The 16246-nt window shown below is 40.4% G+C and overlaps 1 protein-coding gene across 5 annotated transcripts in view; it reads right to left on the bottom strand.

The window, feature by feature from the left end:
* Window positions 1–15005, bottom strand: part of dlg5a (discs, large homolog 5a (Drosophila)) — a 38083-nt gene extending 23078 nt beyond the window's left edge. For 4 of the 5 annotated variants that reach the window (XM_044214226.1, XM_044214230.1, XM_044214231.1 and 1 more), the window contains exons 1-4: window positions 14255–15005; window positions 2915–2983; window positions 1602–1776; window positions 863–1006 (exon numbers count right to left, since the gene is read on the bottom strand). In XM_044214226.1, coding sequence (XP_044070161.1) covers window positions 863–1006; window positions 1602–1776; window positions 2915–2983; window positions 14255–14558 — 692 coding nt within the window. In that variant the 5' untranslated portion in view covers window positions 14559–15005. The remainder of the gene's footprint in view (window positions 1–862; window positions 1007–1601; window positions 1777–2914; window positions 2984–14254) is intronic. The other variant, XM_044214228.1, reaches the window with a different exon arrangement.
* Window positions 15006–16246: the final 1241 nt, after the last annotated feature.

Genomic DNA, 16246 nt, shown 5'->3' with positions numbered 1-16246 from the left:
TTTATGGACAGTGTCTAAGAGAGGGAGACTATCTGGAGGTTTACCCCTCTAGAAATTTACGACCAATCTCCTGCTTTTTGAAGAGAGTTAAAAATCCCTTTATCATGCCCTCCTGCATTGATAATAAATGGTAGGCAGTGCAACATAAACTAACTTTACATGCCTAGATTCACAATTTTCTAATTAAGATATCTGTGTGGAATATCTTTAGTCAATGAACTGAGTGACTTCAGCCAAACGTGTACAGGGCATCTATATTCTGTATAAAATGTCTATCTGGTTAGCAATTAACATCGTAATTTGACAACTTATCTTTTGCTTCTATCATGTTAGAAAATATTCTAACTAGCTACACTCTCTAACAGCTAATACACCGTATGATCAGTTTCTATGCTCCAGAAATTTTGCCTCAGCTTATGAGCTGTTAGGCTGAATTATTCAATCACATAAATGCCTCCATTTCTAAGCTTTTAAAACCATGCATGTTTTTTATATTTTTTTGTAGTGCCAATTCCCTTTCAAGCCAGCTGTAGCTCCAAGGGATGTTCTTTCAATTAAGTTAATTGAAACACCATGCCAGTATTTGCTGCAATTCCAGTAAAACAATGTAATAAAACGTAATTATTTCTACGCTGAAAAGCAGCAGGTGGCAGGTGACATAATGTTCATCCTACGCTTACAATATTCAGTCCCGACACACATTCACCACTGCTTTGGTATGGAAATCTAAGCAACTAGATACATTGCATTTAGACTACATAAAACAGGTAAATATTTAAAACTGAATGACTATTAAGAGTCCTTTGTTAGCACCTAGAAAGGGAAAATAGGTAGCATGACACTTAGCAGGAGAAATACTTACTGGTAGAAGTCAGCCTCTTTTACAGCCTCCTCGCACCTCTTGAGTGTTTTGGTGTGCTGGTTCTGGAGAGACTGCAGATCTGCCATGGCCCTCATGCACTGACTTTTCAGACGCTCATAGTCATGACTAGCTTTAGAATTTGGCCTGAAGGAGAAAAGTAGCAAGGAATCAACACTTTATCCAGCAGCCTTGTGCGATAATGTGGCCAAACACAGCTAAGATAGGAGGATATAAAAGACAGAAGTGACCTTCCCCTTGTATGAGCATTCATGAGATAGGAATGAAATGTCTTACTAAATGTAAACAGCATTAAAAGTATGTACTGATGTAACCAAAGCAGCATTCATATCTGTTGCACAAGAAACATCTAGTAAGTAGAGCACATTAAACTTAATTAAGTAGCCAGTGTCAGTCCACTCTCTCTGCAAGGTGGAGCCAAAATTATTCCACACAGTCAACACAGAAAACATAGCAGACAGGAATAAGGATATTGACATCACAATGACTTTAACAATCTAGAGAGAGTAAACATTACCAATCATAAACTTTGCTGCTCTGAGAGCAATGAATCTCAGGTCATAGTCAATAGTTGGACCTGATGTATTTCATCTAGGCAAAAAAACAACAACAACTATAATCACAGTAGACAGATTCATAGACAACAGCCGAATAAAAAAGTGTTACCAGAAGGAAAAAAACAGTAACAACAACAACTTGGCAGGCAGGCCAGTATTTGCACCTGTAGTCATCGAATGTGGTCCCGGGCGATGCCAACGCCAGACGCTTACGGAGCTCATCCCTCTCCCTGGTCACCTGGCGGAGCTGGAACAAGATGGTGTCCAGGTTGTCGCCGGATGGCCGGTTGTCGTTGATGGCTGGGGGTGGGGAGGACGCTTCACCGTTAACAGGCGAACCTGCGACAGTGAACACATTACCGGAGGCTAGGACTATTGATCAGCACACACTGGAAAAGTTTCCTTTGCAATGCAGCATTCAGAAGTTGCATAATATACATTAGCCCAGATGCCATTAACTTAATCTTCTTGCCTTTACTGACTATTAAATTAAAAAATAAGTTAAATTTAAGCATTATAACCTAACCTGAGACACAAAAGGGACACAGAACTTGTCAAAGGACAAAGAGTACCTCTGCAACCAACTTCAGCATTAGGATGCAAAAAAGTTAAGTCCTGCCCAGCAGTGAGGGCAGCAACTGCCTGCTATGAAACTCCTATATAATCTGCTTGGGGTTTTTCTCGTGACAATTTGCTGTAAATTATCTTGGATTTACAAGACTACACCATCTGTAATCTCTGAAATTAAATTAAAGGCAGAAAACGCAGATACGATTTGGTGATGTACTGCATCTCTGGTACTTTGTGTAGTTAAAACGAAGGTATTCATATTTTCTTAACTTCACACTGAAATACTTACCAGAAGGCTTCATTTGCTTTATCCTGGCCAATTGCATTTAACATAAGATCTGGCAGTTCCATTCTACATGTCATGAGTGAGATTAAAATACACCTGATTGATCTCAGTGGAGGAAGATTTGTCATTGAAATAACACTTGACACTGAAAGATTCTGACAAAAAATGATTTATCATTACGCAGTCATATTTTGGTTTGGGGGTCTTCATTTAAAAGAACACCCATGGCTGGAAATCTGAGGATTATGTCCATCTTTGGCTCAACATTTGGCCCTTTTGAAGGTTTATGTAACACAGCTGAGTCATTTGGACTTTTGTCAAAACTAGGAAAAGGCAAGTATGGCTTCCTTGAGGAAAGAGAAAGACACTGGGAAAGTGTTTTTTCCCCCCACTGTGGGGTTTAAAGGAAAAATAAAAACACTAACTTCAACCTACTCCTAAACTCTGTAGCCCAGCAGGCAATCAGGAATTCCGTTAATATCAGCATAAACAGCATCCCCCATGTCATAATGTAGCCATGCCGATTTTACTTTTGGTGTGTTTGGAGATAGTATAAAATAGTATAGTTTGACTTGGCATGGCACACACAGCATTACAGGCATCTCGGGTCATTATACATACCAACACTACTGAGGGAGCTGCTGCTTTCTGAGTCAGAGGGCATAGTGGAGAGAACGCTGTATGTGGAACCTGCCAAGAGAAAAAATACATTCAGATATAAAGCACTGATAGATTGATTAACCAATTACACACAAGCTTGAATTAACTGCCTGTACAACGTGGAAAGTCAGCTTCATATTCCCTGCACACTTGTATGATAAATTTGGTGCAGGGTTTATACTTGGAATAATAACTTCCAACACTCCCTCTTAGAGGCTCTATATTATCACTCCAGACCGCCATCGTCATTAAACCTCCTTTCCCTCACTGTGCACTCTGCCTTGCTTTGATGTATAGTCCCTGTATGTTTCTGCTACACAGGCAGAATGTCACAGCTGAAATGGGATTTTCTCTTTTTATGTCAAGAGGGGGAGAGAGAGAGAGAGGGAGAGAAAATGATTCTCTATCTGAATAGCTATACACACTGTTAAGCTGGGGGGATATTTCACACAGGCGACCACAATCCATAGGAGAGAGTATGCAGATCCCCATTATACTGCAGTGTCCCTGCTCCAAAGGGCAACATCAACATGGTTGAAAACATTTTTTTTAAGACACATCTTAGACTTATTGCAGAAGGCATCATCATATTGTACAATAAAGGTTAACTTTTTTCTTATTTTCACCAAATACCCATATTTTCCAAAAAGGAGTAGATGGTTTAAAAATGATTTCTACCCAGATTCTACATCTTCACACATCACAAGTTGCTGTGTTAGCCACTGCAGAAACACAATAATCACCACAATTTATAGTGAATGAGGTCCTCTTGAAACACAGTTTAGAAAATGCTTCCAGTGATTAAAATTGAAAAGAAAAATGGGGAAAAGACAAGTGAGTAAAAACAGTGCTAGCACTGCAAATGGTATTTTTAAAATTTTTCACACCATTTTTTTTTATTTCTTATAAATCAAATTTTTAAAAATACACAGTTACAGCCCTATATTTATCAATAACAATTATTTTCATTATCGATTAGTTTACTGATTATTTTCTTAATGAAACCATTAACCATTTAGTCTCAAAAATGCCAAGGCAACATCTTCAAATGTCTTATTTTGTCTGACCCACTGTCCGAAACCTGAAGGTATTCATTTACAATAATAAAAACAGAGAAAAACAGCAAATCCTCAGATTAACGATGCTGGAACCAGAGAAATGTTTTGCATTTTTACTTGAAATAATCTATCAAAATGGGTGCTGGTTTTCTTCATTCATCATTTCAGCTCCAAATAAATTTGGGGAAGCTTCTATATACACTGATAAATAATGACAAATTTGAACCTGCATAAAAACAGCACAGTGAGGCACAGATAATGCTCTGATGTGATAAATGCCCACCAAACACATGGACCAAGTCTTCATGTGTGCAGTTTTTAAGGGAGCAGGGGAATGGTAGCTGGCTTTGTCAGCAGCAGGCAATAGCTTGACGCCAACTGTTTTAGATCTCCATCTCGGTCCATGCTTCCCCACTGGGTTTAGCAACAACTCTGGCTCTAGCCCTCAATGTGTGACAAGGCCAAGCCTAATTAACTATGAGCTCTGTGCGACTGTGCCACTCCATCTTAGGCCCCGCAGAAAGAGAAGAGGGGGGCAAGAGGGGAAAGAAGGGGAAGGCATGGAGCAGAGGAGGACAGATGAAAGGAGATAGTCTAAGTTGCAAAAGAGATAAGAGAGAGAGGGTGTTTGAGAGACAAAGAGAGAGAGAAGTAAGGGGAGAGAGTGTGAAAAAAAATAGAAAGAGGAGCAGGGCGGAAAGGCTTTTAATCTGTTCTGACATTCCCTGATGCTCAACACTTTCACCCTGCGAAGTGCTCGGAGCACACAGCTTTGATTTCATATTGTTCCATCACACATGATGAGAACCACTCTGGGGCTGCACAGCATTAGTCCTCTACAATCAACACATCTATGCAAAAGGCTCATGCTCATTACCATGGCTGCATTGAAAAGCAACAACTGACTTCTTGAACCCAGTATGTGACTGATGAGATGTCTTAAAGACGTGAGCCACTGAGAGGTATTATGCCATCTCAGCTGAAGGATTAAGTCGTTTTATAATGCTGTAAGTCAGTAAAGCTTGGTGTCAGAAAAAAGCTGTAAAATGTAGCTTAAATGTTGTATTTTAGAAACCAAAACACTCATAAATTAAAATCTCAGTAATCTCTACCACTGAGGACCCTTGCTAATCAACAGACAGCTTTAACTCCCATGAACGAGGCAGTTTTTGGACAATCCTCAGTATCTTGCAACCTGATTTGGCTGCAAGGACAAATATGTGCACCACAATTCCCATATTTAGATCAGTGCCATGGGCTGATTAGTTAACCCCGTAAGTACACCAATGAATGCAGTATGGATTGCATGTCAGATACAAGCCAGCGATCTGGTGGTCGATGGGTCATTAGCCTTTTCTGACAGGCTTTTAATCATCGATAGCAATTAGCACCAGCCATAGGCAGTGAGGTTGATCATTTGTAAACAGATTCACTGCATCAATAAAGCAGGCATCCATTAGGGTAGCATAGATCTGATGATCCACAGTGGGAGCATCTACCTGTCCCTGCCAAAACATAGTCAGACAGACAAATCAGACCTGAGAAATCATACCCAACATTCACGTTTAATTCTAAAAGATAGACACATTCAATTCAGTTTCAATTAAATTTTATTTATACAGCGCCAATTCATAACAGAGGTTATCTCATTGCACTTTTCCTATAGGAGTAGGTCTAGACTGTACTCTTTATAATATTATTTACAGAGAACCAACAATTTCCAACATGAGCAAGGATTTGGCAACAGTGGCAAGGAAAAACTTTTTAAGAGGCAGTAACCTCAAGCAGAACCAGACTCAGGGTGGGCGGCCATCTGCCACTGCCGGTTGGGTTGGGTTGGGTTAAGAGAGAAAGAGACAGAGAGAGACAGAGACAGAGAGAGAGAGAATGCAATGTTAACATTTGTTTCCCATGCCAATAAAGCCAGTTGAAAAGGCGGTAAGAGAGCATACAGTAGCACAATGCAATTTCCACAATACCAATTTTAAAATATTAATAATTTAATGTAATGGTAATATAAATACAATAATAATAATAATAATAGTAGCAGCAGCAGCAGGTGTTGAAATATTCCAGTGGACCTGAGGTGACAGTAACAAAGGCCTTCCGCTGTGATCTAAATAGGTCAGGGGAGTACTCGACCTAGCTAAGGGGTTCCATTTCCCCCACTCCCCTCTGCCTTCCCTCCATATCAAGCGATGTGCTCAGCAACCAACAGTTACTTCAGAGCACCAGATTATGTTCTCCAGCACATAAAGCAAGATGACACACGTTGCCATGGTGAAACTGGATGAGAGGAATAGTAAATTCTGCAGCGTGGTGAAAAAGAAGAGCATGAGAGTTGGGAGGCTGGCAGAGGAGAGCCTTATCAAAAGAAAGATGCAAAGTCTTGCTTTCACCGTCGGGTGAGACTAAATTATTCATCACATCCAGAAAATTCTCTTATCTGACAATGAGAGAGTCTCCCAAAACATAAAACACGTATGATTATCATCGCAATTGGACTCTGCTGCTGCTTGAAACTCCCTTTATCAGAAACATGTTGACAAGCCTTGAAACTATGGATTCGATGCAGCCAAGGTGTCTGTTCTGTTCCCAAGAACACTGAAGACACAATTTTCACGGCCACTTGGTAAAAGAGCAGCATTAGCATTCCAAAAATAATACTGTGTGCTATTCTTTATTAGCCGCTGTCAGCTCTTCTCACTGTCAGTGAGCAACAGTTTTTTTTTTTTTTTTTTTTTTTTTTTTTTTTTAAATTCACGCACCAAGAGGTGAGCAGAGCCTAAATAGTCTTTGTGGTCTTTCTCCTTTTGTGTCCTCTGCTTCACAGCCATTAAACTACAGAGGCACAAATAATAGCAAGACTAATAATACAGGTGAAAACTACCCACTCATTTTACAGTGTGCTTAAGTGAGGCTGAGGGATGTGTCAGCATTAAGCCAGAGAGCAGAAAGCATCTCAGACCTCTGAATCCTGGCTGTGGTTCTGCTCACAGTATGGAGGATGTAGTTTGAGTTAGTGATGCCCACCTACTCTGTCTCAATAATGGTTGTAATACCTGAACTCAGGATATTCACAGATACAGGAGAGGTGAGAATGGACAGGTGACATGGAATGTGGGGAGAGAGGGAGAATGTCATGCAACAAAGTTCCCCAGATGGAATTGAACCAGGGACGCTGTGATCACAGTATATGTATGCGCCCCCCACCCCAATTGTAGAGGAGGAAAATTAATTCTGATCCTTTACTTAAGTAAAAGTAGCAACAACACAATGTAAAAATTCTCTATTACAAGTTAAAGTCCCTTGTAAAAATAAAGAAGTATTGGCAACATAATGTACTTGAAGCATCAAACGTAAAATTATTATTGATGCATTAACATGTAAGCAGTACTTTAATGTTGTAGGTGGTCAAGGTGAAGCTGATTTTAACTGCTTTATATACTGTCACGTAGTTTAATGTATAACAATGCATATTTTATAAACTCATATCACTCATTTGTATGTAAAATTTGCATCTGAAAAGTAACTATATCTGTGAAATAAATGTAGTGCAGTAAAAAAAAAGTACAATATTTGCTTCTGAAATAGTCTGAACGATATGCAAAAGAATATATATATTATTTTGACAGATATTGCGATATGAGTGATGATGTGATTTTTGTTGGAGTCTGTACCAAACAAGCATGTTCCCTCACGTCTGGAGAACATGAAATGTAGACCGGGGCATCTCTGTAGCACCACAATGTTTCATTTATAATGGTATGTTGTGATATATTTAAAATTGCAGCTCCTGCGATTCGGATACTGAACTTGGCCATATTGCAATTTCGATAATATTTCGATTAATTGTTCAGCCCTACTCTGAAATATAGTAGAGTAGAAGTGTAAAGTAGCATAACATGGAAATACTCAAGTAAAGTATAAGTACCTCAGATTTGTACAGAGTACATGTAGCTTGTTAATTTTGAGTGCAATCCACGGCTGTAACTACACATCACTTCTTCACTTCACTGTGGAGACGTTCGTACACCAGCATTCTTTTAAGGCTTGAGCAAATTTTAATCATTGTTCTAGAAACTTTATAAAATTACAGTTTTACAATTGCATAAGAACAGTGACCAAGAAACAGTATTTAAAGTGGACTAGTCCTGTACAGTTGATAAGCATTTTGCTTAATCAGGTCAGTATTATTAACGTTATGATCCCGCATACTGGAGCGTCCATATTTTGGGGAACACTCAGCAAGGGACAATCACATGGAGAGAAAGATTTGAACTTCCTTCTCACACACCTGTATCCTCCCCTATACCTCATTACAAAGTCTGTAAATTTGAAATTGTGGTTACTGCATCTGCAAAGAAACACTACATAAATTCCCTAACCAATTCCCTCCCTGCACTCTGGGACTTCCAGTAAGCCATGTAGTGGGCCTAACTTCTGGGGAGGCAATGACACCACGGGCCAGGTTTCTGGGCAATGAGCCAGTGAGGATTGATCATCTGATTTAAGGAGTCTACACTAAACATAAACATGAAGACATCTAACATGATGACGCCATGAGCCAGGATTACTTCACTGCACGCACATCGCCTGACTCACAGCTCCATGTTCATTTAAGCCTGTGGTCAAACCCACCCACCCTTTTCACTCATAGGTCCAAGTCCGCCCCGTGGCATGTCTCAAAATAAGATATGTTATACTGTTGATTGAAATGCAAGACCATTTTCCTCAGATGTAGCCTCATAGTCATTTTGGATCTGTGCAAAGACAGGGACATGAAGTGAAAAACAAGGAGGAGATGCGTAGACAAGGACCTAAAAAGGTCCTTCGCCTTCAGCCCAGCAGACCTGTCAGAACTGCTGAGCAGCACCAAAGTCCAAAAAAGCCCCTGAGTGCAATCCAGTCCAGCCGATTATCAGCAAGCCATAATGGGTTTTCTCTCTGCAAAGAGTCCTAGCTCAGCATAAATGAGACATAATTTCTTTTTGAACAGCTTGCTGGTGCCAAGGGTTGGGTCAAAAACAAAAAGGTGAAAGATGTCTGCAACATGTCCTCCAAATGCTCTGCTACATACTACAGCTATTACAAATAAGACAAAACTCTGCCAAAAAGCCCATCTGTGTGGAATAAACCCACTGCTGGAATTTGGGCAATCTTTGTGACATTCCTTTTATGTTTAATCACAGAGGAGACTATGTTGATTCAGAAAGCATTTTCATAGTGTGTTGAGATAATTCAGTGATTAAACTGTAACACTGTGGATATGACAGGTAGGCCTTTTCTATTGTTTCTATTACAACAATTATGACCAACAAAATGTGTTGCACTGCAGAGACCTGTATAACCCACTGTGTAAAGCACATAATGTTAAAGCTTGGTGACACAGTTGAGTGACTCTAGCTCTTCCACGTACGTAAATAATTGTAAGTATGTGCACCATTAGAAAGGCCCTCTTGGCATTAATGTTGTCATCATAGTTCTGACAACCGAGCAGACAGGAACCAATCGTCAAAAATTCTAGTCTGTCTCATTTGGGATTTGGCTCCCACTTGTGCCATTAATATTATAAGTACATGCACTAATCATACTACAGGGCAATCTGGTCAAAAACAAGCTATGCTGGCATATTTGTGAATGGTGCATACCATGTAATCCCAAAATAGTTAACCCGAGTCATCTCTTGTTCTCGTGTCGTATCTATAAATAGGTGGAGGTACCAATGCAACAATCGTCACAATCACCATCGTTTGCTGGTGATTACAGGTCAAATTTGACTTGGTGTCAGGTGCCAGAGATTGGAGGACAAATGACAGCAGGTTTAGGCAGGACAGATAAATAGGTAGAGACAGATGGGGAGACGAGGCAAGTAGAGAGTGGTAGAGAAAGCTATGGACACCATGATGAGAGGAGAGGAGGGATAGACAGAAAGACAGCAGAACAAAGCATAATACAGCAAAAAAAAACAACAAAAAAAAACAGTAGAGGTGGGGGGTGGTAAGACAAGGAGAGAAGCTGTTTATTTCCATGACTTCATAGCACTGGTAAACATTTAGATGCTGGCATTTCCTCTACCTTGTGGTGTAATTAGGAAGTGGATGAACATGTGTAAAATGGTAATGAAGTCCTCTTCCACAGTACAGCCTCCTGGCTGTGGTTCGCACATTCAGAGTGTAGATAAACCTGCCATCAGATATTAATGCTGAAGTGAAAAAATATACAAGTTTTACACTAGAAAGATACTGTGTTAGAAAACAACAAAATTAAACTGGAACAATAACACCAATGACCCAGTGAAAGTACCGAGGTCAACCTCTCATTAGCCTGCATCTCAGGCCTCGATTAGGCTAGATGGATTTGTTGAGCAACATTACTGACAAGAAACCCTATACTATTAACACTGCTAATAAGGCTACAGCTCAACTAAGGCCGCAACAGATTATTTCGTTATTGATTAATGTAGATTCTTTGTTCAATTATTTGATATATCATTTAGTCTATAAAATGTTGGTGATGTCTTCAAATTGCCTGTTTTGTCTGACCAACAGTCTTAAACCCAAGTATATTCAATTGCTATTTAAAAAAAAAGAGAGAGAAAAGCAGCAAATTCTCACATTTAAGTAAATGAAGTGAATCCTGTGAATATTTTATAATTTATTGCTTCATGAATACTTGAAGTGATTAACCAAATTTTCAAAATTGTTGCTGATGAATTTTATTGCTGATCAACCACTGATCGACTAATAGTTCCAGCACTAAACTCAACAGCACAATATTGGTTTGCTTAAATCCCAGCACAGAGATAACTTGGCCTGTTTCAACTGAAGCTGGTTGTACAGAGGCAAAGAAATAAAACTCACACCGACAACTCATAAAATGTGATCTACTGAAATGTCATCAGTCACACCTAAGCAGAAACATTGGTTAACAGCAGATGAATTAATGGCTTCCTCTACACACAGAGAACATAGCAAGAAGGGAATAAAAATCAGAATACAAAGAATGGTGAGGGGAAAAGAGAGTGGGGTGATGAGGTGAGTGATAGTGTGTGTCACTGAGTGACAGACGCTGACAAAGAGAAAGAGAGAAAAGAAGAAAGTAAGGCCAGGTCCAGCCAATGGGAGATATTTAAGAGCAGCGGTCGTGACAAGAGCGTCAGGGTCATAACTCATTCTGTCTGTCCACTGTGGTTTTATGGAGTGGGACTGAAACTGGTTGACAGAGAGGAGAGCACCCCCCTCCAACAACACACACACACACACACACACACACACTGGCCTATGTCCTAGGCTGCTGTACACAGAGCAAGCTGCTGACTGGGCACTTTGGGCCTGCTCAACTTCTCAACAAAAGGCCTGTTGTCTCTCTCTCTCTCTCTTGCTCCCTCTTTCTATCACCCTCTTCTGTCTCTCTGGTGTGTCCCTCTATTTTAAGTGTGTGGAGAAATGAAAAATCAATGGGGGAAAGAAATATAATGAGTCAGAGAAAAGAAAGTTAAAAAAGGGGATGGACGGTGAGTCAGAGAAAAAGACAATAAAACACAGGAACAAAGACGATGAGAAAATGAAGGCAAACAGAGAGCAGAAGAAGAAGATTGTGGACGTTGCATCCTGTCAGGGAGAATTGCGTTGCCCTGCTCTCGGAGTGAGTTTAAATCACTGTCACAGACCCTTGAGTCTTAAAAAAAAAAAAAAAAAAAATAGAGGGGGGATATGCAGGTACATCTCTTCTACTACTCTATTTCTTCAGGTAGAATATTGTCCATGTAGCACAAGGGGATGAGCACACAATCCGAGGCATGAAATCAGCATGATTGCAGCCGCTTGGATTTATGAAATGAATTCAATTCGGTTTGAGAACACAGAATATTGAGTATGTTTTGCGGCAGAGCGAGAGCACATTTCTGAGTGAATGTTCTGCTGTTTAATCAGAGTTAGAGCATTTGTTTAAAAAAAAGGGTGAGCCACAGTCCCCCGGCATACTGATGCACAAAACAGGCTAAATAATGAATGATTTGTTGTTGTTGATGTTCTCTACAGCAAATGTGTTAGAGTTTGCCAGCAAAACACTAATAATTTACAGAGACTGCGCCTTAAACAACTGAGCAATTGTGTGTGCATCTGTATGCTTTTCCTTTGGGGTGAGGATGCTTCTTTGGAGTTCGGACGGTTTCATAAGGGTGCGTGTATGGAGGCTCAGCTGGCAAAGAAGGCAAATCTGAGAACAAAAGCAGGCAGGAGGATGACTTGAGAGCAGGTTGCTATCAGCAAGACTCATCACACACTCATACTCCCTCTCTTCACACACCCTGCGTTGTTCACAGACACACCGGGGCTCTGAAGATTTCCTCCCTATGTGCGGTTTCTACCAGCCTCTTTGCCTGGAGGAACTCTGTGAGTGGCTTGTCTTCGGTCTCTCACAAGTGTGGTTAAAACGTGGTAATCGCATCAGCCGAATCACTACACTAAAGATAATAAAAAGCACATTAAAAAAACCCACAACACTCAGTCAAAACAGAAGGCGCCAAGAGCGTGGCGGCTAATAAAGAGGACTGTGGAGGCATGATAAAGCGTGTCTCACAGAGAGAGTTTACACCAGAGAGAGAGGGGAGCAGGGCCTAATCCTCTGTTGAATAACCACAGGCTGACTAGCCAGACTCACTACTGGTACTCACTCTCTCCTAGTACAGGGCAGGTCAACTCTGAGGCAAAGTGCTAAAGTCTATAAAAAGGTGTGTGAAGAAAAGCCAAAAATCCACATTGTCAAGTCCAGCCAAAGTCAAGAGACTACCAGAGGGACCAATTTTGCAGCTGCTCACAGGTAAACAACTGTCAATGTATTTCAGGATGAGTGTTATTCTGCAGCAGCAACACAATACAAGGAAATAATAAAGCATAAGGAAGCATTAACGATCCAGTCAGCAGAGCAGCAAGACACCAACTAAGCATTACCTGCAATGGTCTGCTTGCGAGTAGTAGACAGATACACGCTACAACTTCACAGCTATAAACTATGGGTCACATTGTGTATATAAAAAAGGACATAGACATGTCTGTTTAAAATAAAAACTTCAGCTATGTCAAAATGATAGCCTGCATGGTTGTTTTACATGTGGAATATGTCAAAGAGAAGAATTACATCTACTCTCCCCACTTTTGGATCTCAAGGCTTATCCTGCATTCAGGCCCTCAGGGCATGATGCTGGTTGTGAGTAAGCCATTGGCTTCAGTCATTCAGACAAAGCAAAACAGGCAAAACTAGACAAGGCTTTTACACTTGGTTGCCCTTTGTCTCTGTGCAACAACAACCAAAATCGCTGAAGGGGAGGCAGTTGCTGTGAGGACACAGTGCAAATCAAACTACAATGAATAAACTGTAATTAAAAATGGAGCATTAATGCAACAATGGAGAAAAATCTGGTTAAATCTGTTGTTAGGACACCAACGTGGTTCTCTCTCCAAATGGGAAGGTGGACTGATCTACACCATGCTTTAGGTTTGTAAGCATGCATGGCACACACACCCATGTATAGGTGGATATTGAAGAACATGTCAGCAGTTGTCATGGAAACAAATCAGGCTACCTAATGTACCATAACCATATCATGCCACTAATAACACGTTGGAGTTAGTGCTGGATATTTGTGAATTGATCTTGTTTTTTCTCTTAACAATGCACAAATATCACAGACTGTGTTTAGTAGAAATAACCACACATACACCATACCCGGTCAAACCAACTCTTACACCATAAATGTGTAATCTGTGTATTGCAGTGACTGGGAGAGAGAGCCTTGCAGCCAGTCAGGATGGCTGAGAGTAATGACAGAAGAGTCCTTGGCTGAATTAATCACAAGCTGTGCATTAGATCTGCAGGGCATAGTGAATATTTATTTTAAAGATACAGGCTAGTGCATTAGGCCTATGTTTTGCACATTTTAAACAGAGCATAATGTTGCACTCTGTGAGTCCTGATTACAAATGTGTAACCATGTCGTAAGGAGCACTGCTGCCTCCCTTTGAACTTTCACATGAACCCTTATTATCATTTAATACAGATTTAGGCAAACAATAAATCAAGCTCCAAGGCTTGCTGTTATGTAGCTATCCACACACGGTCTTCTTGCGCCAGACCACCCAGATTGTACTCACGGCAAGGGTTGTTGCTGCAGTGGCTGGTCCATTCATTTCTAGATTCAAGTGAACGCGTGTTTATGAGTAGTTCGTGTTTCAGCTCTTACCGGTAGAGTGGTCCACAGGTCCTCCGCCGTTGTTGCTGAACAGGGCAGTATACAGGTCAGGGTATGCCTTCTCCAGGGCCACACACAGGTCGAGGAAATGGTCGCTCTCCTTGTTCATCAGCATCTTCAAAAGGTGGTCTACTTTCTCGGCGCTGGACGAACAGTTCTGGTCCAGTTCGAACCTATCGAGCTGACTCAAGGTACCAGAAACTATCAGCAGCTCGATCACTCGGTCCGCATCTGTTATGGACTCCAATAAGTTCTGGTGGCACTGGTCTAGCAACTCTTTGTGCTTTGGCTCCATTGCTATCCGCTGTAGTTCCGTAGCTTCCCAGCTAACCCAGACGGCCAAGTGGATGTAATATCCTTACCGATCAAAAGTACCGAGCGACTATTGAACTTAACTTATCGCGGCTTGCAGAAGTTAGCCGGAGCCACCACGGCATTAGCTTGCATGGGAGATAAATTTTTATAGCATATTGAAAAAGGCACAAGAAGCCATATTTGTTGCCCAAGGCTGTTGACTGCACTAAACAGCTATACATTTTTCCATCTTACTCGTGTGAGGCAGTTCAGGTCGTTTTCTGCTTCCCCTCAGAGTATGCTTTAGCCGAACACATTGTCCTCTTCTTATGTATCATTTAATGCGCCCTTCGACGACTCAACTGCTGGGGAAACTCACGTAACTCCGCCGCTGATCCTCAGTTACACTGTATCCTCCGCCATGTCTGAGCAACTCAGCAGCTGCTGCTCGCTGTCAATCAACGTTCCGTCCAATGACCATATAAGGCAAAATGGGGCGTGGTTTTACAAAAAACACACCCATTTCTTCAATGGGCGTACACATCACCCCGTAGTACGTCGAAAATCCCAGGCGGAAAAAATGAGAATGGAGAGAATTTGCATTGAAATCTGAAGATGTATTAAAAATATCGACGTAGTGGTAGATGTGGGTAAACAATGACCTCATCCTTAGAGTGAAGCAACAGTCTATATTAACAAAATGCATGTTTCTATTGTCTGCAGTGGTGTAATGTAACTAATACATTTACTCAAGTACTGTGCTTAAGTACAAATTTGAGATACTTGTACTTTACTTGAACATTTCCATTATCTGCTACTTTATACTTATTCGTAGGGAAATATTCTACTTTTTACCCCACTACATTTATTTGACAGCTTACTTACATTTTACATACAAAACATATAATGATTAGACAGATTAAACTACCTAGCAGTATACAAAATAATAAATACAATAATAAATACAACAGTATCATGCTAATTACAGATTAATGCAACAGTAATTATTATCCAGTAATATAATATATAATAGTATAACACTCACAGGTGCCATTTTTCTGCATTATGAGAACCTTTACTTTTGTATACTTTTAGTACATTTTACATTTTCAATGCAGGACTTTTACTTGTAACAGAGTTTATATTGCTACTTTTACTTAAGTAAAGGATCTGAATACTCCTTCCCCCACTAATTATCTGTTGTTATCTTTGTGTAAATTCCATCAGTGTGATGCAACTCGCTGCATCACCACAGTACATAAGATGAATTTAAGTCATAAAGAGCCTAAAATAATTGATGAACCAAGTCATTCTGATCCTTCATCATAACCTTTTGATTTAACACAGACACATCAAATCAGCAGAACCCCAATGGTTATCCTCAATGACTACATAATGCAGTGATAAAAATATAAGGATATTATTCAGCCCTTGCTTAGTGTAGCCACGGGCTTATGCTCCAAGCTGCATTGCAACCAATTTCAGTGTGTACTGTATCTGTGTGTTGGATATGATAGAAGAGTGCAGTGAGAAATACTGTATGTGAACATATAAGCAATATGTGAGGGTGACAAATGAAACGTGTATTTGAGTAGTATTCATTTGATACAATATGATGATGGTGGATGGACTCCGCTTCCAGTCTACAGCTGAATAAAGATTGTTGGCCCAGGGGCAAGCTTCTGCAGG

This window comes from Siniperca chuatsi, linkage group LG11 (genome assembly GCF_020085105.1).
Source record: "Siniperca chuatsi isolate FFG_IHB_CAS linkage group LG11, ASM2008510v1, whole genome shotgun sequence".
NCBI classification, from domain to species: Eukaryota; Metazoa; Chordata; class Actinopteri; order Centrarchiformes; family Sinipercidae; genus Siniperca; species Siniperca chuatsi.
This window is presented reverse-complemented; position numbering and strand designations above follow the sequence as displayed.